The sequence below is a fragment of the Pelecanus crispus genome, chromosome 6, assembly GCF_030463565.1.
Source record: "Pelecanus crispus isolate bPelCri1 chromosome 6, bPelCri1.pri, whole genome shotgun sequence".
NCBI classification, from domain to species: Eukaryota; Metazoa; Chordata; class Aves; order Pelecaniformes; family Pelecanidae; genus Pelecanus; species Pelecanus crispus.
In genome coordinates this window covers 45,484,439-45,509,151 of record NC_134648.1, presented here as the reverse complement: position 1 = coordinate 45,509,151, position 24,713 = coordinate 45,484,439, and the positions used below count along the sequence as shown (strand labels likewise).

At 40.1% G+C, this 24,713-nt stretch overlaps 1 protein-coding gene across 6 annotated transcripts in view; it reads left to right on the top strand.

Moving 5' to 3' along the window:
* Positions 1-2,970: 2,970 nt before the first annotated feature.
* RALGAPA1 (Ral GTPase activating protein catalytic subunit alpha 1) overlaps positions 2,971-24,713 on the top strand; it is a 133,280-nt gene continuing 111,537 nt past the window's right edge. For all 6 annotated transcript variants that reach the window (XM_075712980.1, XM_075712982.1, XM_075712983.1 and 3 more), the window contains exons 1-8: positions 2,971-3,076; positions 15,788-15,898; positions 16,405-16,454; positions 17,935-17,992; positions 18,655-18,698; positions 19,631-19,808; positions 21,526-21,641; positions 24,499-24,637. In XM_075712980.1, the coding sequence (XP_075569095.1) occupies positions 2,971-3,076; positions 15,788-15,898; positions 16,405-16,454; positions 17,935-17,992; positions 18,655-18,698; positions 19,631-19,808; positions 21,526-21,641; positions 24,499-24,637 (802 nt within the window). The remainder of the gene's footprint in view (positions 3,077-15,787; positions 15,899-16,404; positions 16,455-17,934; positions 17,993-18,654; positions 18,699-19,630; positions 19,809-21,525; positions 21,642-24,498; positions 24,638-24,713) is intronic.

Genomic DNA, 24,713 nt, shown 5'->3' with positions numbered 1-24,713 from the left:
AGCTCTTTCCCTTAATTACAGAAGCATATAGAATCCAGATTTCATCTGTGAGTTATGGGCTTGTGCAAATGAAATGGGAATTTGTGCTTTTTTGCACGGGAACAGGATTTTGTCGAAGGAACAGCTAGCTGTTCCATTATTCTCATATTAGAAATACCTTACAGGATCCTGATATTTGACTGCTTAGGTCAAAGTGGCCAACATCTCCAGTATCAATATTTACACTAGAGTACTAAACTGCACAGAACCCTGGTTTTGACTATTCAAACCTTAAATATCTAGTTTTGGGGGTCGTCTTCTCAAATTAAATAGTTGCAAATTAAGTTAACTAAAAATTTGTTACTCAGGATGGTTCCCAAACAGGAATACTGTAGCACAGGCAAAGCCATACACCCAGAGGATTTCAACACACCATCCTAACGCCCAGGGTGCAATTTAGAGAGGTGTCTTTCTCAAAAGCAAGACAACCCCCATAGGAAGGAAACTGTGGAGGGTAGTATAGAAAAGTAGAAATAGGAGAATAGGAGTACATAGAGAAAAGCCTCAAAGGGATCAGCTGTTGAGCTAAATATGAAGAGATGAGAAGAAGTGGAATGTTTTGTTAAAATTCTTTTAAATTTATTGTTTTCTCTTGAAGGACCATATGGGCAAATAGTTCTTCAGTGGAATATAAGCATGCCCCTTTGAGGGGTCAGGTTTAAGACTCATGCTGGCTACCTGAAAGAAGGGAAATACTTAGTGAAATTCTGAGTAATGTTAACTCACTTTTAACCATGTACCTTAATGTGGTGTAAATATTAGTAAAGCAGGGGTTCCAGAAACTTGGATTTCTGGGGGTGGATGCAAGAACCCAAAACATAATCTATCCCTTTGAAATGTGAACTGTTGAATTGGGCTAGAACTGAAAGGTTTGTGCTCTCTTTCATATATCAAAAAATACTCATATTTTTTTTAAGTACTTGGCAACAGCTAAATTCTTTGGAAATCATAAATCCTAGATGAACTGTGAGAAGTTAATTGGTGGCATGAGTGTGACCCAGTTGCCCCCACTACTTTGAGTGCCCTATGGGGCCCTGTAGAGAGTGTTAAAAGAATGGAAAAAAGTTCTGCAGCAGTTAATTGTCTACACTACTCCTTTAAAAGTTCAGTTAAACTTACTCATGGGGGTCCCCTCATGGCTGGACAAAAATATTTGAAGAGTTCTTTCTTTAAAGTGGAAATGCAAAGAATGGATCCAGCCATAGCTGCCTGGAATGCAGCAGAACCTAACCCCTCCCTAACTAATCCTGCTATTTTCTAATCTTGTCCTCCATGCATAATCGAAGGTGTCGAAGTCACATGCTTCAAAGTCAAGCCTTTGCAAGATCACGGTTTTCGCTGTGTATGGAACATGCCCTTCCTGCCTGGTGTGCTCTGCGCGAGGAGGTTCTCTGTAGAAGCCATTATTATCTTGGCTAACACCACTCCCTCCTTTCACTTAGTATTTTGTTGTTAAACAACATAACTCAGGTTACGTTATTTATGTAGCAGGTACGGAAACGTTGACAACTCTTATCATTTTATAACATGTCTCAAATAGTTAAATATTGCCCATACTAAAAACTCCAGCTGTTGTCATCAGACTCTTAGCTGAGGGAACTGGATTTTCTCAACGCAAAACCGAGGGACTGTTTAAAAACATCCAAGCAAAGAGACACTGGCTATCATGAGTCTTAAATGATACAACAGCAGATGTCTATTGAAAAGTCCAAGAATTCTCGATTTCATAACTTTCATGATTGTAAACCAGTGTCAGGCTTTTAGGGGAAACTTTGGGCTTTTTCAAAATTACTAATTCAGCCCTCAGCAGCAGAGTTAACCCCGCACCTCGTACGCATCCCTGGCTGTCGTTGCCGGCCCCTCTGCTGAGGTTGTGTGTGGGACTGGGAGAAGTGCAGTCTCTTAAGCCTGTTTCTGGCTTTGCTGTAGGAGCACCGTGCGCACGACCATCCCATGGAGCGCAGAAGAAATAAGGATGCTCCAGACCGTCGCACTGGACCCAGCCACATCTGACGGTTCAGTCTCGATGCCACTGATGGAGCCGAAAGCGTAGGTAGCGAAACCGTGAAGAAGTGACTCTGGGGTAAGGAGTTGCAGCACTTTGAGGAACGGTGTGGAAAGAGGAACTGCACGAGTCATCGTTGCCCGTTGCACAACTGAGGCTTGAGTAAAGGTTTGCAGTCACTGCCTGGGCGAATATGGTCCCCGCCTGGATTTTATTTCCTTATTCCCCACGGGATTCCCCCCTTACCTCACCACACTTACGTGACTCTGTAGAGCCAGAAGTAGCTGGATAATGGGATAACTTTATATTTTACTTGTAAACAGCTGAAGCACAGTTTCCTGCATCAGCTGCTGTTGCCGAGCTGCGCAGGGGATCCTGCAGCGCGCCCCTAACCCGGCCCCGGTGCCTGCGCTCCATCCTCTGGCAAGGGGACCCGGGAAAGCCGCGGGCAGACGCCCCTCCCCACCGGCGCGCTGCCCCTCCCAGGCTTGAGAGCGGGAAGGAGGAGCCCCGTCCGTCTGTCCGTCCGTCCGTCCGTCCGTCCGTCCATCCATCCATCCGTGCGCCCGCCCGCCCGCCGCGCCTCAGAGGTGCGCTGGGGAGCGCCGGCCGTGACGTCACGGCGCGGTTGCCATAGGGACGCCTGGGGTCGCACCTGACGGCTGTCGTGAAGCAGCGGGAGGAGAAGGAGGGAAGGAGGAAGGGGGAGTCTAGGCCCGGCCCGGCCCGGCCCGGCCCCCCCCGGGCCCGCGGGGAGTTGGCTCCGCGCCGCGCCCCTCCACCCGCGCCGCGTCGGAGTCGGAGGCAGAGGCAGGAGGAGGAGGCGGCGCTGCCGCCGCGGCTGGCTATGTAGGGGCCCCGGTGCGGGCGGATCCGGAGGCCGCTGTCCGCCTCTGGAGCGCGGCGCCGGGGCCGGGCCCGGCGGGATGTTCTCCAAGAAGCCGCACGGGGACGTGCGGAAATCCACGCAGAAGGTGCTGGACACCCGCAAGGACCCGCTCACCCGCCTCAAGCACCTGCGCGTCCTCATCGGTGAGGCGGCCGGGAGGGAGGGAGGGAGGGGGTGGATCAGCGCGGGGCCACGGCCCAGGGTCCGTGGGGCCGCCGGCCCCGAGTCCCGGCGCAGGAAGGATCGGGGACTTGGAGGGACCGGCTGGGCCCCGGGGCGGGAGGTGGGCTCGGGGCTCAGCCCGGCGAGAGACCCCGGCCAGCCCAGCCTCGCCGCGGCAGGGCGGCCGGAGGGGGGGCCCCGCGGCCCGCACCGCGGGGCCGGCGGCAGCGAGGCTTCGGCTGTGTGCCCGGGGCCGCTGGAGCCGGCGGGCGCAGCGGGGGATGCTGCGCTCCCCGCTGCTGTACCGAGGCGCGTACGTTTCCAGCGCGTTGGAAGGTGGAATTCATTTGGCAGCTGTGGATGGAGGCGGAAAGCTGGTGTGCTTCCCCTGTGAATTGCTCTCGAGAGCCACATAAACGCTGCTAAGTCGGTGCGCTTGAGCAGAAGTGGCTGGTGCGCGCTAATGGTGCCTGTGACTCCCTAATCCATTTCCCCTAAATGCTTACAGTAACAACTTATGTTCGTGTATGTTTTCAAGGTAAGAGCTACAACAATAAGTGCTCACCAGAGCAGATGTAGATGAGCATTCCTACAGCTAGTCTGAAAACACTTTTGGTTTGCCAATTGGTCAAGGAGGGAACATAAGCACTTAAGTACTGCCGCAGTTCCATGTGAACAGCTGTTTAACCTGACCAGTGAATTAGAAGCTGTGATTATATGGAATAATTGCCTAATGAAAAAAACAGTGGAAAAAACCCAGAGTTAACCATTCCAAAATATCTGTTAGTTACATGTGTTTGCAAAAATCTAAGTCATTCTCATTAAGCTGTCCTTGAAAAAAGTTTTCTCCAGAGCGGCTTTTAGGCCCTTCAGTTCTGGAAATGCATGTGTTGCTTCTGACAGTTTATCAGCATGTGAGCAGGGCTGGGTCAAGGGCAACTGCGCTCCGTATTTAGCACAGAGTACTGAATGGATTATTTTGGGTTCTGCCCACAGTCTGGGGGGTATTTAAGTACCTTGTCCTTGTTCTCCAAAGCTGGATTCTTTCCTTTCAAAGGAAAACGGTTATTGCTCCCTTTTTTTGCTTTTGTACTGGTCTTTGAAGGAACAGGTGTGCCCGTATGGCAGCATCTGCTGCCGCATGACTTATTTTCTGCAACGTAATAATTATTTAGACTTTTGAAATGGAGAATAGTTGGGTAGCTAGCTATCCAAGACACTTCAGTAGTCAGATGTATCCTTTTGCCTCACTCAGAATGCTACCACTCTTCTTAACTAGCTGTATTGAGCCAGTTCTGGCTTGCTTTATGTTGATTTATATTTATTTTTAGCTACTTAATCAGTTGAAACTTAAGAGGAAGGAGCGTTATGAAGAAACTAAGTACCTCTCTGAATTTAGGTTTCCTGGCTAAAGTATGTTGAATATTTCTAATTTTGCTTTAGTCTGGAAAACAGTCTGTGTGATTTTGATCTGATCTGTTCTAGATTTGATATTTCTGTTGTTTGTCTTTTTATTTACAAGATTTTCCTTCAGATTTGTTAATACTTGGATGCATTCTGTAAGATGCAAGCCATGAGCTCTGTGTCAAGCAGATGTTCTTATCTAAGGTTTCTGCTTACTGACTGTAGGACAGACTAAATCTGCTGGGGCAAGTTTTCATGTGACGGCCATCCCTCTTCCACACACACCCACCCCCCCACCCCCCCCCCCACCCCCGGCACATGCGCATATCTCAGCCGTGTAAGCACAGCTCCCACATATCCTTTCTTTGCGTTTGGGAGAATACAGTGTGTGACTGTGTAAGTAAGGAAAGGTGGGAGAATACAGTGTGTGACTGTGTAAGTAAGGAAAGGTGTAAGAGTACTCTGCTCTTCAGCTGTCTGTCTTGGATGCATCTACAAGATTTTGTCATTATGCAGATATTCTTTTTATGCAGATAGTCTTTTCCAACCTAGATGATTCTATGATTCTATGATTCTTAGATGTACGAGGTACAAAAACAGGGTCTTTTTTGGGGGCAGGGGGAGTAGGATGTTTCTCTATGTACTCTTGCTGTAGCGCAAGAGAAGTATATAGCAGATTATTTGAAGTCTGTCTTCTGCTGTAATCACCTTCTTGCCTTATTCCTTAAATTTCTGTGCTCCCTAAACTGGCTTTCAAAGCATAAACTCTATGCCCTTTCTTCTCCAATTGTTTCTTTGACTAGTCTGCAGGACCAGATTAAAAAAAAAATAATGTGCTCATGTAAGACAGACTGCTGCCTGAGGTGGCTTCGCATGCAGGCACCATCCTGCAGCTTGAGCAACATAGCGCTGCATTTTCCTGTCTGTCTTTTTTTCTTCAGTGACAACTCCCCCGGCATAATAATTGGCATGTTGCCATGTGCTCAGGGGAGCCAAGCTAGCTATTGCCAACAGGCTGTCTGAGGGGAGAAGGGAGGAAATCTCAGTTCAGCTCTGTTCAGGATCTTTATGAATGAAAAATGATTTGTCTTGTTTATTGCTCTTAGCCCCTGCATGTTGTAGACTAAAGGACCATGCAGAAGAGAATCCTCTGCTGTTTCACATCCAGAAGGAGGGAATTTTCTCTTGTTCTTAAACTTAAAATCCTTTTGCTAGGCCTGCAATAGGTGTATTGGACCAGAGTTAATTTTCTTTGCAGTACTTTTTAGTCTTTGATTCAGCAGCAATAAACTGAAGTGTGGCCTTGGATTCATGGTTAAGACTTGAGGGAAGGAAAGGGAGTACTAGTTTGTTTTCCCTCTATTTTATCAAGGCATCCAAAGCAGCAGTTCTCCAGTAAGCTAAAATAATGGACAGTCATGAAAAGAGGCAGAGTGCTTGTGAATTATAGGCTACTGGTTGTCTATTAGCCAAAGAGGAGAAATGTAAAAAATTTCATTATGGTAAAAGATTGACGGTTGGATCCTGCAAGGCAATAGTGCAAGTCAGGCATCATCTAAAAATATTTAAGACAGTATAGTGCAGTTGTTAGTAAAGACCAAAAGAGACTGAACAACTTCAGAGAACCTAATATGAAGTTAAGCGAATGGATAACACAAAGGCAAGTGACATTTATTTTTAACAAATTAAAAGTAATGTACATTAGATAGAATTATTTAAATGCCTTTTACAAGATATCTTAGAATGCAGTGGATTGTATAATTTCAGGAAAAAGTATCTTGTCATTGGTGACAACTCAGTTTAAATTTAGTAAAAAACGCAAATTAGTCTGACTACATAAGGAATGTAGAAAATTTTGTGTCTTCGTAAAACAGTGGTGTACCATTACACCAAGTATCATTGCAGCTTTAGTAGTCTTATTGCTATAGTCATAGTCAATGTATAGAGGATTTAGAGATGGGAATGACTCAGAGGAGAGTAAAACTTTAATATGAAAAGACATTGAAAGCTTTGGAATCCCTTTCTGTAGGGGCAGATAGTGAAAAATACGTAAACATATAAGAAAAAGACTAGGAATTAAAGTCCACTAAGGCCTACCAATTTTGAAGTTGCAGTAAAAGATTTTTGGCTTGGGAAGCTCCTGAGTGCTAGACTAACTATCAGTTATAGGCATACTAGGTGAAATGCATTTGTATTTTTTTTGCTGAAACTGTTTTGTAGATAACTGCTCTTCGCCAGTTCACTCCAGTGTCCTGTCTCTGGCTGGTTCTCTACTCTGCTTCAGTATGGCTCTATTCACCCTTTTTCATAATTCAGGAACCAAGAAAAATGCAGTGAAAATCAGGTGACTAATTCAGAATTGATTAAATTATTTATAAAAGTAAATGTAATACATGACCAATTTCTGCATGTCACAGGCATAAGGTTTTTTTTAATAGAGGTTAAAGCCTTTAGGAGACCTCCAAGTAGTAAGTAGTATTATTGTGAAGAAATGCTAAGAAAAATTGGAAAGAGATTGAAGTCTTGTATCCTGGGATGTACCAGTCTGTGAGTGAAGGTAATCTGTTTTTCATTGTTTTCCCGCTGCAGTATTTTTCTTGGAACAGCTGGAACGATCTGCTTTAAGAGATTTGATTCTTTTGAGGTGTATTAGTTTCTTCCTATGGGAAGTGTTCACCTGCCCCTCCCTTTTTTTTCTCCTTCTTAGTTCTGGGAAGTACCTTTCAGTCTCATACAGTTCCCTAATGCTATCTTGGTCAGTATGTGACTTTTTAGCAAGCTGTTCTTCTGGCTTGTTTCTATATGCTGGAAAGGCTGCAACAGTTTTGTTTACTGTGAGCTGCTGGGGTGGTTGGAGTGTGTCAACCATGAACAGGAACATCTAATGGGATTCCCTTGCAGGCTGTATGGCAGTGGCTCAGCCTTGTCAGAAGCGAGGCCCTGCTATAAGGAAGGCTGTCAGCTGCAGTTTGTGCTGGTGTGATCACTGAGACTTTTCCAGCAGATGGAAGTGGAAGCACATAGCGTACCTTACGGAATTAGGTATTGCCTGCAGAACGAAGCCTGTGGTTTTCCAGAAAAATACATATTTTTAGCTGTCCCCAGTGAGTTAGCAGCTAATTGCAATCTTTCATGAAGAGGAAATAACATGGAAATAATATTGCATTGTTATTTATAATCAGTGTTGCACTGTTTAATCAGACTTCAACATCAAACTAAAATTCTATGGTTTTAAAATGGTAGTTCGTAAAAGTTTGTTCCAGTAATCCTTCAAGCATCACATCATGCTTGATTTGTCCTTTTGTTAAAATAGTGCTTTGAGAACTCTGTAAATAATTAAGGCAGCTAGATATGTGACCCTTTCATAGCATCATGCCTTAACAATATTGACTTTTTGTTTTGTTCTAGTTTTGATATCAAATATGTTGTTGCTACCTGTTGAATTTGTAGTTTCAGTCAGAATTTGTAAATGTATGTATTTTTTAAAAAAAAAGCTAACCCTCCCTACATATTTCATGATTTCTGCATAATCTTACTACGTGCAAGCAAGTCAAATGAATATACTTGGTTTAAGTATAACCCCACGGCAGGGGGGTTGGGCTAGATGACCTCTAAAGGTCCCTTCCAACCCAAAGCATTCTGTGATTCTAAGATTTACTTGTAGGGCTGAATCCTTAAGAGAATTTTTTTCTTTTTTTTCCCTTCTTCATTTTTTTGTAGAGGAGGAGTTACAGGCCTGTATTCTTTTAATCCAGAGTGAAGGAAAAAGGAATGTATTGTTTCTCATAAATTATTTTATTTGCATCTCGTATCTTGAAAATAACGCTGCTTGTATCTCTGGAACCACAGAGAGAATGCTTGTAAAATGTAATGCCAAGACAACAGAGTATTTGAAGTGTGGGGTCGTTGTTTTATTATTTTGTTTTGTTGTTGTTTGTGGTTGGTTAGTGCTCAACATCTCATGTAAGTGATCTCTGAAAGGGAAAAGTCAAGCTCTGCTGGACAGACTGAAACAGGCTGCATTGGACATCCATTCTGATACATTGTTTAATATTAAACAATGTATTTAAACAGAGGTTGCATTTGTCTAAAGGGATTTTAATTTAAGCAATCTATTTGACTGGCAGTCAGCCCTAATGCTTCAGCTGGATGGCATTCATTGGTGTTTCACATCGTGAACATCACTCATTATAATATCACTTATCTACTATACTGAATGAAAAATGTTTTATGGCCGTTAAAGTGAGAGGCAAGTGAGAAGCTACAGCAAAACTAGCTGCCTGGAATTTTCTTTGGAGATAACTGTTCCAGAAGTTTCTGTGGATGTGCAAAACTGTATTATTTTTGGCAAGAGATGTAGATTTTTTGGTTTTTTTTTCCTTGTAATTCTAACTGCAGAAGACATGTCATTGCTGTAATTCATGGATTTGGCTGTGGGTTGAGTGCAGTTTAAGAAATTAGACTTGATGTTCTGTCAGTCTTGACTTAACCCTGAACCCATTCTGTTTTGGCCAAGAGAAAAGGGGAAAGAATTGCTTTGCTTTAGGATTTTGGCTAACGTTACACGCAACTCGCAGAGAGCAGTAGTGGCCAGTGCTGCTGGCTTGCAGGGGTAGGGGCTGGAGTCGGATCAAAGCCCCGGGCTAGACAAAGGGGCGGCTCTGACCACTCGGATGCGAAGGAAAGGTCTGTGTGTGTTTAGCTTGTGGCAGTTCGGAATGAAAATAAGTGCATTACTACGGAAGTGTTTGAAGTTGCTTAAATAAAAGCTTCAGTTCTGGAACATGCAAGAGTTGTTACGGAAGCATTTCTTAAAAGTTTACTAGCGTAACTCTGGTGGAGTCTGCAAGCAACCTGGAAGAATTAGCTCGGAGAGCTGTCAGCTGCTTCTGCTAATTCCTGTAGAGCACTGGTGTTGAAATTTTTAACAGTTTGTATGTAGAGATGTTCATTGGTGCTGTTAACCTGCTTATTCATTCGTGTTTGGTTTTTTTTTCCCCTTGTATGTTTGTATCTAAAAGATGGTGGTGATCAGGAGTTCAGACTTGTCTGATGCAAAATAGAAGTCCATTAAAAGATTTCTTGAAGTGCATTCATTTTTCAGTATCAGAAACCTCAAGAATATTTTCTTTGACAAAATTACCTTTTTTAAAAAAAAAAACTGTTTTTGTTAAATAGTTGTTAGTGGTCTGAAACAGTAATGGCTAACGTGAAGCCGTGTTTAATAGATTTGCATTTGCAGCTCACTGTTTGAAACGTTGTGGTTTGTTACCAGGTCTCTTTCACTTTGACAGTCTGTTAACTATGCCAGAGCCAGCAGTTAGTTCCAGACATTTTTCACTTAACCTTTCTAAATGACATGCTTTTCTATTCAAGAGACCGTCCGTATGTAACTGAACCTCTGTACGGTTTTGCTGTAAAGCAGCCGTTAAATTTTTCAGCTTGGAGAATTAAGAATGAGTAATTTATGTTGGCCATTTTGCTTGTATGTTAACTGAAATTGAGGACGCTTAGAAATCTCTTGCTTTCTAATGACACCAGTTTGGTATGAGAATTGATACTGAACACTTCAGTCCATAGTGGGCCTCTGCTTTACAGAAATAGAACTGGAAGTCTGGCCATCTTCCAGGTCATTGTTTGCTGCTGTTGTCACTGCTGTTTTATTTTTGGGTAAGGATGAGGGAAAGTGACTTAAAAGCCAGTGAGTCTGGGAATGAGACAGGATAATGTTTTTGTTATACTATGTGGTGTAACAATTTTATGTATAAACATACTATTAAATTCTGAAATGCTTAAAATCAAGTGTAAAACTAACCACAACTTGATCTGTAATGATGTAGAGTATTCTGTTAAATTCTGTGGTAAATTTCTGTGATGCTTTGTGTGAACTGGTGAATGTTAATGTCATCTTCAGAAAAGTTACTGTATATCTAAGATCTGTGGGGGGGGGGGTTTGTTTTAGTTTTAAGTTCAGTATTTTGATTGTTTACCTTTAAAGTTCTGTCCTGTGCAGAAAGTACAAGTTTACCTGCTTTATAATATTTTAATTTCATACAGAAGGCAATCATCTAAATAGCATAGATGCATTTCCCTTGCTAACTTAACTCATTTATAAATATGTAACAGATGTTGTGGATTAATTGATAATAATTTATAGGGTAGTATGTAGAAAACAAAATAAACGGGGAAGGTGAATTGCGTGTAAGTTAAAGCCTAGTGAGATCCTCTTCCTACAGAGGATTGGGGTGCTGTATGTGTAAACTTGTAAGCTTTGCAGAATCTGGCTCAGGTGATCACTTGTAAGTTTAAATATATGGTAAAAATCTGTGTTGCTTCTTCTGGTTCATGTTTTACATCTGACAAAGTCATTTTTGTAAGCTCTCTGAGGTGGTACTCTTGCGTCGTAATTCTAAGTATAATATGCTATTCAGATAGTGTCATTCTAATGTGTAATATTAAAGGGTTACATTTTTATTGAAATACTTTTGTGGATGCAAATTATTCCTGGTTAAAAGGGGATGTGCTGATAATTGAACCATAATAAAAGCATTGGAGCATATGGGTTTACTCTCAGGCAGAGTTCTGTGGCAGAACAAATTTTCTGCACGAAATTTTTGGCCTAGAATCTTCCCTTCCTAAAATGATCACTGTGGGCACTTAAGTTTTGAATATCTTACTGAGATACTTTAAAAGAATGTAACCTTTCAGAAAGTTTTGAACAACTAACCTTCAAAAGAGTTGGCCATTTGAAAATACATGAAAATAAGTTTCTAAAAGAGTTGGCCCCTTGAAAATGTAGGAAAGTAAATTCCTAAAAGTACAGTTACATGTCGGCACAGAAGTTGGTAGGAGAGGGGGAGAGTCTTTTGTTTTGATTGTCTTTTTTTTTTTTTTTTTTCTTTAGTCCTTTTTTGCTACAGCTCCAGCCTATAAGGTGGGGAATGTAGAACTTCCAGATTTCAATGGGTTTAATGGAAATACGAATTCCAGTTGATCTGGCTCTTGTAATGAGGGTCATAGCTTAGGTAACTAGACTTCCATTTTTAGTCTGGTTCTCTATTTCATGCATTAAAATAGAACAGAAATCCGTAAGCTGAATAAAACGTCTAAAAATTAAACCAAAAAAGGTAACTTACCTTCTTAATGCTGAACCTAGAAAAAACGAAAGCTACTTTTAGAAAAGTTTTATGGGAGGAAGAAAAGGACAGAGAAGCTGTACAGGGTCTCTGTGCTTAAATGTAACTTTCTCCTTTAAAAAAAACCCAAAAAGCACCACTGAACACACAGAATTAATGCAGAGATCAGTTTTGTACCAATTTTTAAGTTACAGAACATTATTAAGGAAACATCAGCAATCAAAGATCCATGTTTCTTGCTCTTGTGAACATGAAGAGAACTGTATTTTCTTGACAAACAGCCTCCATAAATGGTGCTGAAAATCTGGATTTTAGTGTACTGGAACTATGTTTCGTCAAGTAGAAGCTTTAATTTTTACATTGGTGGAATACAATAATGTCCCATTTTTCCCCTCTCCCATTCTGAGAAACTTTTCTAAGTATTTTATACAGTGCCGGATCTATTTCTGAGTCCTTTCCTACTCCCGGTCTGGGCATAAGTACCAAGAACACAAGGAATACATTAGTTTGTGTTAGTTATGTGAATCTGTGGTGGGAGACTACCAAGTTCTTTTGTTTAAAAATAAATAAATAAATAAACACACTGTAAATTAGGGAGGAAAGTCTGTTTCTGTGTAATCCCACTTCATGTAAAAACAAGGCTACGTGTTCCTTCTTAAAAAGGCAGAAAAGATTAAGGAGCCAAAGCAGACAAGCAACTTCCTGCAGGTTCCCGGTTCAAGTCTGTGCGAAAAGGACATACATATGCTCCTTGTAGAGGAAATTATTTTTGTCTCTGTATGCAGCATTCATGATACTTTGGGAGAGCGTAAAGAAGAGACAATGACTAAGTGTTGGAGAAAATAGTTTAAGACGAGAGAATTGAAGAGCTGTGTCTTCCGTCGATCACAAGGATAAAGGTCAACTCAATGTTTTAGAGACATTTTCCTCAGGAAAAAAAAAATCAGATCCTTCATTAATGAAGAAAGCTATAACAGCAGCATATAGCTGGAAGTTTTAATGTTAAAGTAATCGAGGACAGCAATAGTCTCTCCATGCATGTATTAGTCATGTGGATTGTGTGCGCTGTAGAGGTAGCTATGAAGTGGGATGATGTGTGGAGGTGGCCAGACTAGATGATTTCCAGATCACACTCTTCTAAGGTCTACATTATTATCTCCATGCTGTATCTGCTTCCCCCCCGCCCCTCCTTCTTGCCATAATTCTTGGTCAGGGTATGCATAATGAGTTCCAAACTTCTTGACCAATGCAAGGTTCCAAATTTCTGGACCAGCAGCTTACTGAACCGCTATAGGTATCCTTTGATGATTAGCAGAGGCTCTCTTTTGCTCTAGATGGCAAACCTATCAGATGCACAAGTGTGTTTTCCCTCCCTTAGAAGGAAAGCTGTTTTTCAGCATTAATAGAAATAGTTTGTGGGGTTTTAAAAAAAGTATTATTTTCAGGTAATGCCAGGACAAAGTTCCCATTAAGTAAAATGTTGTATTTTTATTTTCTGCCATCTGAAGTGATAGAATTTATTGCAAGAATTCGGTTGCTGTTAATTGTTTGGCTTGAATTCCAAAAACTTGCTTTTGGTTATGCTATCAAGTGTGATCTTAGGAAGAAGTCAGGGTAAAATGCATTTTCTAGAAAAGTTGCAAAGTCAAGGAATTTTCTACTTTCATGTTACTCTTCCAAGGTATAGCTGTATTCTGAAGGTATGCTTTTAGTGTTAATTGGGTTTTAATGATAATAATACAGATCTACCAGTGCTCCTCTAAGTTTTTTCTGAGGTGATCGGCACCACATTGTTCTTAAATAAATAAATAAATACAAAATAATTGGGGGAAAAAAAAAAAAAGACCATCGTCTGAAATCCACCCCTCCAAAAAAAACCTCTGGAAAGGCAGAACCACAGTGCCAGTTTTATGTATGCAAGTGTCACACAGTAATTAGGTGGTAAGATGAGAATCACTGTTCAGCTGGTTGTGTGGGCAAGCCTTTAGTTTGCCTCCTGAAGAATCTAGGAATAGTGTATTACGAACTGTTGTGTTAAGATTGAGTCTTTAAAGAATAAGGGTTTTTTTTCGTTGGTTGGTGTTGTTTTTTTTTATTTGGCTGCTTCAAAGTTGACCCATGCCTGGGGAAAGCATGAGGGCCTATTTCAGGAAATGAAACATTTAATGTGCCTGCAAAAGTGCAGCATTCCTGTGTGTTGACTGGGAGACACCCTGTTTAACTGCTTCCGATCTCTTTAGTATTTGGAACTAGTGTTTTCCGTTCCTTCGCATCAAGTGAATGGTTCCACTGCTTTCTATGTGTAATTCCCATGCCACATTTAAATGCATGGGCTTAAAGATTATCTTCTGCCACCCTCCTTTCTCCTGAAAGTCTCGATCATTGCTTTCTTTTTCCCTTTAAACCTTCTGTCTTAAAACCTTTTGATTTGCCTCTTGCTCTGTTTTCTTGTACGTAGTCTAGAACTCGCTTAGTGTTCTGCCCCATGGGTGGAAGTGGATATAATGGTTGTGCCTATGCTCTAGTCATAGCTCCGTTTCTTGTGTACTTGCCCTGACCTCCTGAAAATCGTGGTCTAGTTTGTTTAAAGTGGAATTGTTTTTTTACTGTCCTTACTTTAATATTTCAAACTCTAAACTTCAGCTGTTCAGCTGCTGATCTCTAAGTGGTGTATCAGTTTCTGCAAAACTAGAGGTTTGGTAATCCTGTGGATGGTCAGGTACACACTTGCCACTCTGCACCACTAAGTTTATTGCTAGCTAAGCTGCCTTGCTTTAAGAGTTGATCTTAGCAGTTAATATAGCACTGTCTTTTCCAAGAGCACTCTGGCTCCACTACAGTGATTATGCAAGATGTTGGCAGAATGCTGTGATACTGCAAAAATTGAACATGTATTGGAAACTTTTATAGCAAGATTTGTGATAGAATTGAGTTGACAGTCCTCTAGAGCTACATAATGAAATAGAATTTAAAATGTTCCATGCTTTTGGCCATACTTTCAATTGATTGTTTCTGTGCTTTATATGCTAGCAGTGATGTAAGATGATAAAGATTGATGTAATTCTAAAAAGGGTTAAAAAACTATGATCCAATAAAGAATTAGAAGGGGACTTATAAAAGATCTGTCTGCAGTGAAAGATGATGCCTCAGTGTATAGAGTTGGTGAAGGGTATAAAGGTTTTGTTTGCCTCACCTTTCTTCATGTTTTGGGGTGTTTTTTTTGTTTCACATCAGTATTCTGAAAGGGGAGAGTTTTGCCTTTTGAAATACCGTCTTCCTATTCCTCCGTGCTTCCATACTATTGTTCTGTCCACCTAGTTTCTCTAGTCTTATGTAGTTACAGAACAGGACAGGGAGTGTCTTTTGGTTCAGTGTGTACTAAGGCTTGAAAGAATTGATTAAAACGATCAATTTAAAATTAATCTAGATAAGTTATCATGAACTTCCTTAACTGAGGATTTGCACAAAACCATCTAGGAGGTTGTGGGAAGAGAGTCTGGAAACCTTCCTGGGGTACACAAGAAAGCACATCCCTCTACACTCACAATGATGTTTCCATCTGAGACCGCACAATCAAAGGAGTATGGGGAGTTGGGCCAGACTGGAAAGTGTGTGGTGGAGCTTGGAGGGAGTAAGGAGGCAGCAGTGGGAATCCAGTGCTGCTGTTTGCTTCCTCTCAACCTATTTGTCTACAGAGCAGAGGTGGTCCTCACTTACCATCCTTCCCCCACTTTCTTAAGTAAGCTTAGCTGTGTCTAGTAATTACAGCTGGGGACAGTGATGGTCTTTCTGTTGTAGAGTTTGGGCAGTGTCATTAGCCTTGTTTCTATTAAATTAACAATTAAAACAACTGTACAGTGCTAGTCCTGATGGAATTCTGGTTCATGACTGGGGTTTGCAGGCATTACTGTCATGCAAACAATGAGTGTGCAAGAGGACACTGCTTCCTGTTTTAAAATTCACTAGGCACTTTACGGCATGCCGTACTGAACTTCATTAGCTTCAGTTTAAAAGAATGAAAACTTCAAGAACTTGTTTACCAATAATAATTTTTCTTTTAAATATCTTCAGTTCTTCTTAGTGGGTAATGGTATGCTGTGGTTGACTGAATATTTCAAAGAAATAAAATCAATGTTCTGTTCTGTTTTTCAGAGAATGCAGAATCAATTGATCTCAAACAGTTTTTTGACCTACATTTCTCACATATATATTATGTGTTCTTTGAAAACTTTGTGACTATTGAAGTAGGTCTTAAACAAAAAGGTAAGTATTTCAAATAAACCACTTTTTGTCTTGGTGCTTGTGTTTTTATTATAAAATAGAGTGCTGTAAAGAAAGCTGTGTGTCTGTGGTCACGAATGGCAACATTAGCTGTGCAGAAATATGTGCAAATAAAGGCAGGGCAATTAGAGGTGCATGCAGTGGAGGTGAGTAAGGAGAGTTTGTTCTCCAGTGACTGGTTTTGCCTTTTTGCAAGGTGAGGATTCTACTTTTTGTGTTCTGCAGAATTATTCTAAGTTTTGTTTAACAAGGTATTGTGTAACTTAATGTCTACCAGCTGTTGATGCCATAACAGAAAGTTATACAAACTGTAACTGTTATAAGCATTACTATGAAATATACTTTTTTATATTTGTAGAAGGAATGCAAAATTATGGTTGTAGAACTGCATGTTTTTGTTTTACACATCTAAGGATCTTTGTCAGTGTTCTTTACATTTTGTTTTGATAATCAAAGTGTATCCTCTATTTATTTTTAATTGCACCTAGGTCACAAGTCTCAGAGAGAAGAATTAGATTCTATTCTTTTTATTTTTGAGGTAAGATAACTTGAATATTCCTGTATGAGTTTTTTGCTTTGAATTAAGTCCTGTTAAATAATAATAGTACAGCTGTTCTACAATTGCCTGGAAATATGCTTTACATTTAAGTACATTCCTTTTGCTTAGCTTTGAATATATACGCTTTCTGTGAGAAGAAAAATAATTTGACTTTCAGTTTTGCAGGAAGATGTCTTAACTGGAAAAAGATGTTTTCTGCGTCTGCAGATAGTTCATTATTTTGGTGATGGTGTTTCCCCCCCCAATGTACTATACACTTTGAAATTCATATAAATGTGATCTCTGATTAGTCATGATCTTTTTGACCTTTTGATTGCATGTTATATCTGATTTTTCACATAATAGTTTTTATAGGTCCCTTTTATTTTTGAAAAGATTTATTATTTGAAAATAGCATTTCACAATATCCTTACCAAAAGCATATCTTGACTTAATTAAGATGAATTAGAAACCGATTTAATGAAATCAGAACATTTCTGAGCAGAGACTCAGAGAAATAGCTTAGAATGTCAAGGTTTTGTCTTTCCTTTTTGATGGGGGCTTCTAATTATAGAACAAGGATTGTGGTTTTTAAAAAATATGTAGAATTGAAAGCTGATGAATACTTACCACATGGTTGAATACAAATCCAAGATATTTTTTTTTTAGTAAGGTACGTTCTTAAAACTGTAGGGTTAGCTGTAACAAGGAGAGTGAATCTGAAGAGAGCTAGTTAATTTGTTCAGTAGTTCCTACGGAAAGGGATGTTAGGTGACATGTGCTTTGGAAACAGTTGACAGGCTGCTGGAGGGCCACGGCCAGGAATTCATTTGGGAAATCAGGTTATTTACAAGTTGCTAATGCCTCCAGCATTAACGTTGAAGTGCTATATAACAGATTTTTAACTGCCTGTGTCACTAACTCTGCTCTGTTTCTTGCCATCTGAAGATGATCATCCTTCAATCTATCCAGAGAGGTGTTAAGACCATTATTGCCTCAGGTCTTTTCTTCATTGTTTTGCTGTAGCTCATTACCCCTCTGTTGAGAAGGCTGAAGCAAATGTTTGCTTGTGCCACAGAGGCAAGTTGGCAGCTGAGCATTCTAGCTTAAGCCACTATGAAGGTAGAATAACCTAATACAACCTGTTATGAATCAGAGCAACTGAGACAGATACTCACCCTATTCCACTCCCTATGCTATAAGCAGCAATATCCAGCAGAGAGACAGTGGAGCCAGATAAACTGCAGTAACATCTGAAGTCTCCAATGCAGAACTTGCCAGACAGTCTGTCAGAGCCTTTGGGCTTCTTAGCTTTAGGAGTGGGATTGTCTTGAAAGGACAGTAATACTTCCAAGGAAAGCAGTGTGGAAATTTTCTAAATTAACCCTTCAGCTTCTATTCCATGGCCTTTGTGAAAGCGCTCTTTGGTCTTCTGAGAGTGCTATCTGCAACATAGGTCCTTGGGTTCTGTTTTTTGTAGAAAATTTTGCAACTCCTTCCAGAAAGGATTCATCAGAGGTGGCAATTTCATAGTATTGGTGAGTTGATTTTCTTTCTTTCTTACTTTTTTAAAAATCTTTTATTAGTAGCTATTCGTAGTTTGTGCTACTTATTTCCTTAACCTTGAAGTGGCATAACGGGGATTATGGTCTTGAAACTCTTGCAAGCTAGAAGAGCAAAAAAACCAAAACAAAACCCAAAACCCAAACCAAACCCACCAATGTAATGAGTGCTCTTCTAGATAGAATTAAATCTGGGAATCTGGAAATAGAAGAGTGGTTGAGAAAGAACAACGGCAGGAGGAAAGTTGCTTTGTAATTATTTTTTTCCTAATTTTTTCTCTCTGAGTAATAAATTTCAAAATTACAGTGAGGTCTGTATTTGTAAACAGGGAATGCTGATATTATGTACATTAATGACCTGAGAATCATTTACTTTTAATGTACACATCCCAAAAAGTCCTGGGGAAAGATGTTATGGGTTATGAGGAAGCTATGAAAGGTGATCTTTTTGCTTTTTCCTCTTGGCATTGAGAGAGTTGCCTGAGGACATCAAGTTCACCAAGATTAAATTGGAGATTGCCAAGGACTTGTTTAAAAGTGACTATCAAGTCTGACCGAGAACTCTGACATCTTACTTAATAAAGAAGGAAGAAACAAACAAACAAAAATACAATTCTTTTTTCCCTCCTTCTTTTTAGGGTTGATTTTAAAGAAGCTTCTTCACACTGGAAATTCATTAAAGGTATTGGAAAAAGTTGCATACTACTTTTGTCTAAAGTACTTAAAAATACAAATAAGAACATAAGGGCGAATTTTTATGCTAAAAACACAGGAATGAGAACCAGATCATGACTTGTGTATCATGAAAGAATGACTTCAAATCATCAGCTTTACCTCGGTAGAACTACTCACAGTAGTAATGAGTTTATATAGATAGCCAAGTCAAGAATGTATGCAAATGGTTTGAAGGATTTTGCATTAAAGCAGAAGTAGGCCTTACCCATTCATTGCTAGGGGCAAGGAAACTGTGTTTAGGGCTCAGGCTGTCTTGGAGGTGGAAGATTATCTACGCCAAAGAGACCTGTTGGTGGGTAGTGTAGTAACGGTTGACTGTGGGACAAAAGCTACCCAAGTGTAACATGTAGTTTTGGTACTGCAGCAACCAACCATGCCGCTCCTCTGTAAACCACCTGCAGGCTTGGCTGGTGCTGAAATTCTCCAGTGTGAGAGCCAGGAGGGGACTGCTCTAGGACTCCATCACCTTTCTTGAAGAAATGGAAGAGGGTAGAACAGGTCCTTCTGCTGCAAAAAGCTCATTCTGTTGTTGTAATTCACGAACACATTTAGAAATTTTATGACTGACTGTATTTTCTGAAAAACTCACATGGCATCTTGCAGTGCTGTAGTCAAGCAAGGGACTAGACGTGTTGGTTTTCTTCCTCTTCTTTCAGAGGAAACCCTGTGAAAGAGGTTCTGTGAGGCAAACAGCAGTGAACGTGCCAAGGTTGTCCTTGGATTTCAGCAGGAGCAGCAGATGCACTAGCTTGGCTCTGCTGATTGCTGGTGGTCATACTTAACTCATCTTTTCTACCACTCCCCTTCTCCTTCCAGGACAATGGAAATGCTTTTGTATGTTCTGGGACAAGTTAACTTGTTCCGTTTTTTTCCTTTAAGATACGGCGAGAGGGTGTGCGTCTCTTTCTTTTGTGGCTGCAAGCACTTCAAAATAACTGTAGTAAAGAACAATTATGGATGTTTTCTTGCTTGATTCCTGGATTTTCATCACCACAGTCTGAATATGGCCCCCGAACACTAGATAATCTCATTAACCCTCCACTTAATGTTCAAGAAAGTAAGTAATTTGGTAGTATTACTTAATTCTCTACATAATTCAATTCTCAGCACAGAAAAGGCAAGTTGAAGTAACAAAGAACTAACATACATATGTACCCAGGGAGATTATGGAGCTGTTAGTGAGTTTCTTGGCAGTTTATCAGGTCATCTTCCAATAGTAACTTTGTCTTTTTTTTGTTGTTTGTCAGGGTGGGTTGTTTTTTGTTTTATTTTGTGGTTTGTGTTTGTTTTTTGGTTTTTGGTTTTTTTAAAGTATGGCTATAGTAGCTTAACACATAGTGGGTGAAAATAAACTGACCAATTTTATGTAATTCTTCTTAAGAATTACAAGCAGATGCTGCAGCTACTGCAAACTTGCACAGACAGATTCTGCTTGTGTTGAACATTTGCACTGGCTTTGGCCATACTCCAGGGAGCAAGCTTCGCAAAGCAGTTTCTGGCATGGTCTTCAAGAGAATGAGTCGTTGTTAGAGCAAAGTGTAAAGCCAAATGGTTGATCGTCCTGCTATGTCTGTGTATGACCAGGCAATTAAAGCTGTGGTATTCTTGTGGCTCCGAATCTTCCCAAAGAATTGGACCTTGTAAATTGCAAAACCTGAGGTCAGAAAGGTCTTCATCAGTTGAAAGGGTTGAGCATTCTGAGATAAGCTTTTTATACTTTCTAGATTTTTTTTTTAATGTGAAGATCATTATCTTGACTCTAATCAATAGAGTGAAGATGATTTTTTCTCTTAAGATGATTCTTATGACAGTTTTTCTTTTGACTGTTGACTCTAGCAGTAAGTATCAGATACTCGCTACTTTGGGCAGCCTCTTGCCTCCTAACTCAATTTATTCCTGTTAGTAGGATTTTAAGCTCATTTATTAATGAATTACAATTGGATGGGGTCGTAGTGCAAACATAAATGTGAACAAGAAGCTAACCACTTTTTCCTCTGAACATTAAGTGCTGTTGCCTTTTTTCCACCTCCATCCAATGTTTTAGAGCTGACACAAGCATTGCTTGTAGAAGCAAGCAGTGTCTCCTTGACAGGTAATTAAATTTACTGAAACTTAGCAGGCAAATTTCATGGCAGGATAGCTCTGCAGATAAAAGTTTGCTACATACTTTAAGCCGTGTTTTGGAGTTATCTTGTGTTACATCTCTACAGCAGGAAAGGAGGAACATATCTAAAGGCGATGTAGGCAACATAGAAATGCAGAGTGCAAAGAGTGAAATGCAAACATCTAACTACAGGAACAAGAGAAAAATAAATTCTGAAGTAGCTTCACTGTAGAGGCAAAGGAAGGATAGAGCTAGTAAAACTTAACACAAATATAACTGATCAACTACTAAATGAAGAAAACTGTGAGAGATGTAAATAAAGATTCAGCATTTGTGCAGCACAAATGTTACACTGTTACTTGCATAAATTCCGAGAGAAATGGATTATGCCTTTTGGAAAAATTGGTTCCTGGCAGGTGGATTCCCAAGGTGCATAGGGAGAACTTAGTTATTATCTGTTGTGTTTTTATATATGTAAGAAATCAGTTCTATGGTGGTTTACTAGCTAAAATTTCCTAATTTTCGTTAATCTATGGGTGGATTGTTTTGCGTGTAACTGTCTCTGCTTACCCCAGTATGTTTCTACTTTCATAACTGGGTAGATCCTTATGCATGAGAACACATGGTCTAAATGTTAGATGTACTTCTTTTTTTCTTTTATTTTAAATAGCTCAAGTGACTATAGAGGAAATCACTCCACTTGTTCCTCCACAATCAGGAGATAAAGGACAAGAAGATTTAACAAGCTATTTCTTAGAAGCACTTTTGAAATACATAGTAATTCAGGTATGTTCTCTAGTTTTCAAGCAAACGAATATGAAACAACTAACACCTGTTTGTCCATTACAAGAAGACATTTACTAGTAGCACTGCAAATGTATATAAAAATGTTTTAAACGTTCCTGCCCCTCGCCCCTCCCTCACGTGTCCTTTGTAAAAAGCAAATTCTCCTAGAAAATCTTCACTTGTCTTCTGTGTGAAGATTCATAGGTCTGTTATCACAGGGTCTTGCATCAGATTGCAGCATGGAGAAAAAACAAGACTTGTCAGTCACTTCCAGCAAACCAATTCCAGCTCCCTTCCCATTTTCACCTTCCCCTCCCCACCCTGTTGCCTTCAACCAGTGGAAGGATCAACTGGACTCACTCTTACTATGTGGGTTTTGTGGTGGTCAGGGACTTTGCTTTTCAAACTAAGGGGAAACTTCTAACTGAAAGCATTGGATTTTTGTGATATGGGCTTTTAATGAGTCCCAGACTTTTGCTGGCCTTTTTCCTAGGTTTATACTTGGTCTAGCTGACAAAACCAAAGAGAAATAGGATGTCAGACTCAATGGTTTCTAAGACTGGGACTGCCAGTGTCTGTGCTTAGGGTCATATTTTTCCTCCAGCTGTCTTTCTGGAATTTCTGCTGTTACAGTAGATTAACTATACAGGCTCTCCATTCTTTAACGGAAACACTCTGAGCTACTGGAAAGCCCTGGTTAGTAGAAATGGGAGTTTAGAGCATGACACAGGGATTATAGCTTTCTAGCAAGAGCTTGTGTGGTGGGGTTTTTTTGTTGTTGTTGTTGGGGTCTTTTTCTGATGAACAAGATATTTATTATCCAGATCTTGCAGGGATGGTGCTGTGACTCCTGTTGGTATCTTAACTGTACTTTCTGGGACTTTAGTTTTAGGAGACCTGTAAGCTCAGGCATAATACAGTACACTGCACAGAGAAAATTTGGGATTGCTGCTACAGCTGAGCAAGTGAACCTTTTCAAAAGAGAAGCAATGGGAAACAGTACATATTTGGAATACTTCAGATCTGACAAATCTTATGAGTTAGGTTCTGCTTGAAGGTAGCTGCGCTGCTGAGATTACACTCCCTTAGTGGCATTGCTGTGTAAACACCAGGTAGTAAGATCTTGCAGATCCCAAGCTACCTAAAAGGCAGATTTATGGAGCTGAACTGTGCACAGAAAATGAAGACTTGAATGAGTATGTAGTCCCCGGTGTGCAACTCGGGTGCATGCTATGTCCTTCCCTTCATACGTTAACACTTCCATGATCTCAGCCTGTACTTCAAATGCCTGGGACAGGGCATGGCAAGAGCTCCTATCAAAAACTGTGGCCTAGGTATTATATTTTATGTCATTTGCTGGCCAGTTAGCACATGCTGCTTCTGAGCCTGCTCTCTTCTAAGCCTGTAATGTGCCCAGCAAACTGCTTGACTGCATAACATGCTGTAGGTGTTCAAGGTACTGCCTTCTGGGTCAGACTTGTCCAGCAGAACCCAGTCAGTTATCTATCAGTAAGTTTTTTGTCACACTTTTGCAGGTTGTGCTAGAGAAGGTGGACAGTGCACAAATACAGCCAATGTTAAACTACAACATTTCATGGCTTCCCTTTATCTATCTTACTCTGTGAACTTGCGGTGCTGGAATAATTTGCAACCTCAGTTTGTTGCTTCCAGCATGTCCCAGTTTGAATAGAGGTCATCATACTTGTGATTTGTAGGGTAGGCTTAATGATGAATTCACTTTGAATAAAAATACCCCTTACATTCTTGAAGACAACTGCCCTCTCTGTAATAAATTGGTAGCATTATATTTAAATTTAGGTAAGTCATTGAGACAGGTGTCATAGAATTTGTTCGCGATGTGAATGCTAAGGTCTTTTGCTGAAGTCTCTTTAGAGGCACTGAAAATTTCAAGCTTAATAGCTATTTCTTTGATATAAAGTTCTGCTAAAGGACTTTCTGTCACTAATTTCTACATATTAGTCACCTATTGAATTGTACTGGGGGGAGAGAGAGATATATGCATGTATATTCCATTCTAAAGGCCCATTGCTCTGAAAATAGATCATAATAGAACAGTGGACTTTGAGTAAGTAACAGAGGAGGGGGGAAAAGGGGGGAGGGGAAGCGGGGAGGTGGGGGGCGAGAGAAAGCAAAGCTTCCTTTATTTTATTTATGGTAGACTTGGCAGATTACCCAGCTCTGCAGACAGATGGATTCTCCAGGACAAAGATGGAAACTGCATGTTGGGTTTATTATTAAGGAGAACTTACCATGCTTTTCAGTAGGAATACATTTCATAACAGGGAAGGCTTAGCACTTATGATCCTTGAAAGTAGATTTGTGTAATTCACTTTAAAGTTGTATCTTCTGCTGCTTGTGGTTGACAGATTTGTTTGTTTCATATTGCCAACCGCACAAATGAATCCAGGTACCTACTATAATGAATATATGGACACTTATTAGTCGAAATGTGTTAAAAGAAATTGTCAAACAAATGTTCAGGGTAGCATGGGTAATTGTCCTTTTCTTAAAACATTTTGAAATGTAAAACCAGTTTTATTAAAAACAATCAATTTGAGTTTACTCCCTGACTCGGCAAGATGACCATAAAAGCAGATGTATTTCTATTGGTTTCAGTATTTGATGTGTTCAAGTTCATTTTGAAGCAATGTTTTGGGAGAGAACAGTCTTTGTTTCATTGACATTTCCTAGCTAGTTTCTGTTCCATCTTTCTAAAAGTGTTTATTAAAATGCATATGATTTTGTTCCAAAGAAATAACTTATAAAGAAGCCATTTCATCAGTCATCTTTCTCTTCTACTTCTAAATGTTTACTTTATCCAACTTCTTTTTTTAAGGTTAAGAGTTTAGAGTGGAAGAACAAGGAAAACCAGGAAAAGGGATTTTCGTTTTTATTCTCAAATTTTAAGAAATACTACTTACCTTCTATTTTCCCAAACATCTGTAAGGAGACCAGCTTGTATAACCCTATAGTTGGTAAGTATTAACACAGCTGATAAAATCATTACATTTTCTCTAATAGTGTGTAGCAAAGCAGTTTTTGCTTGAGTCA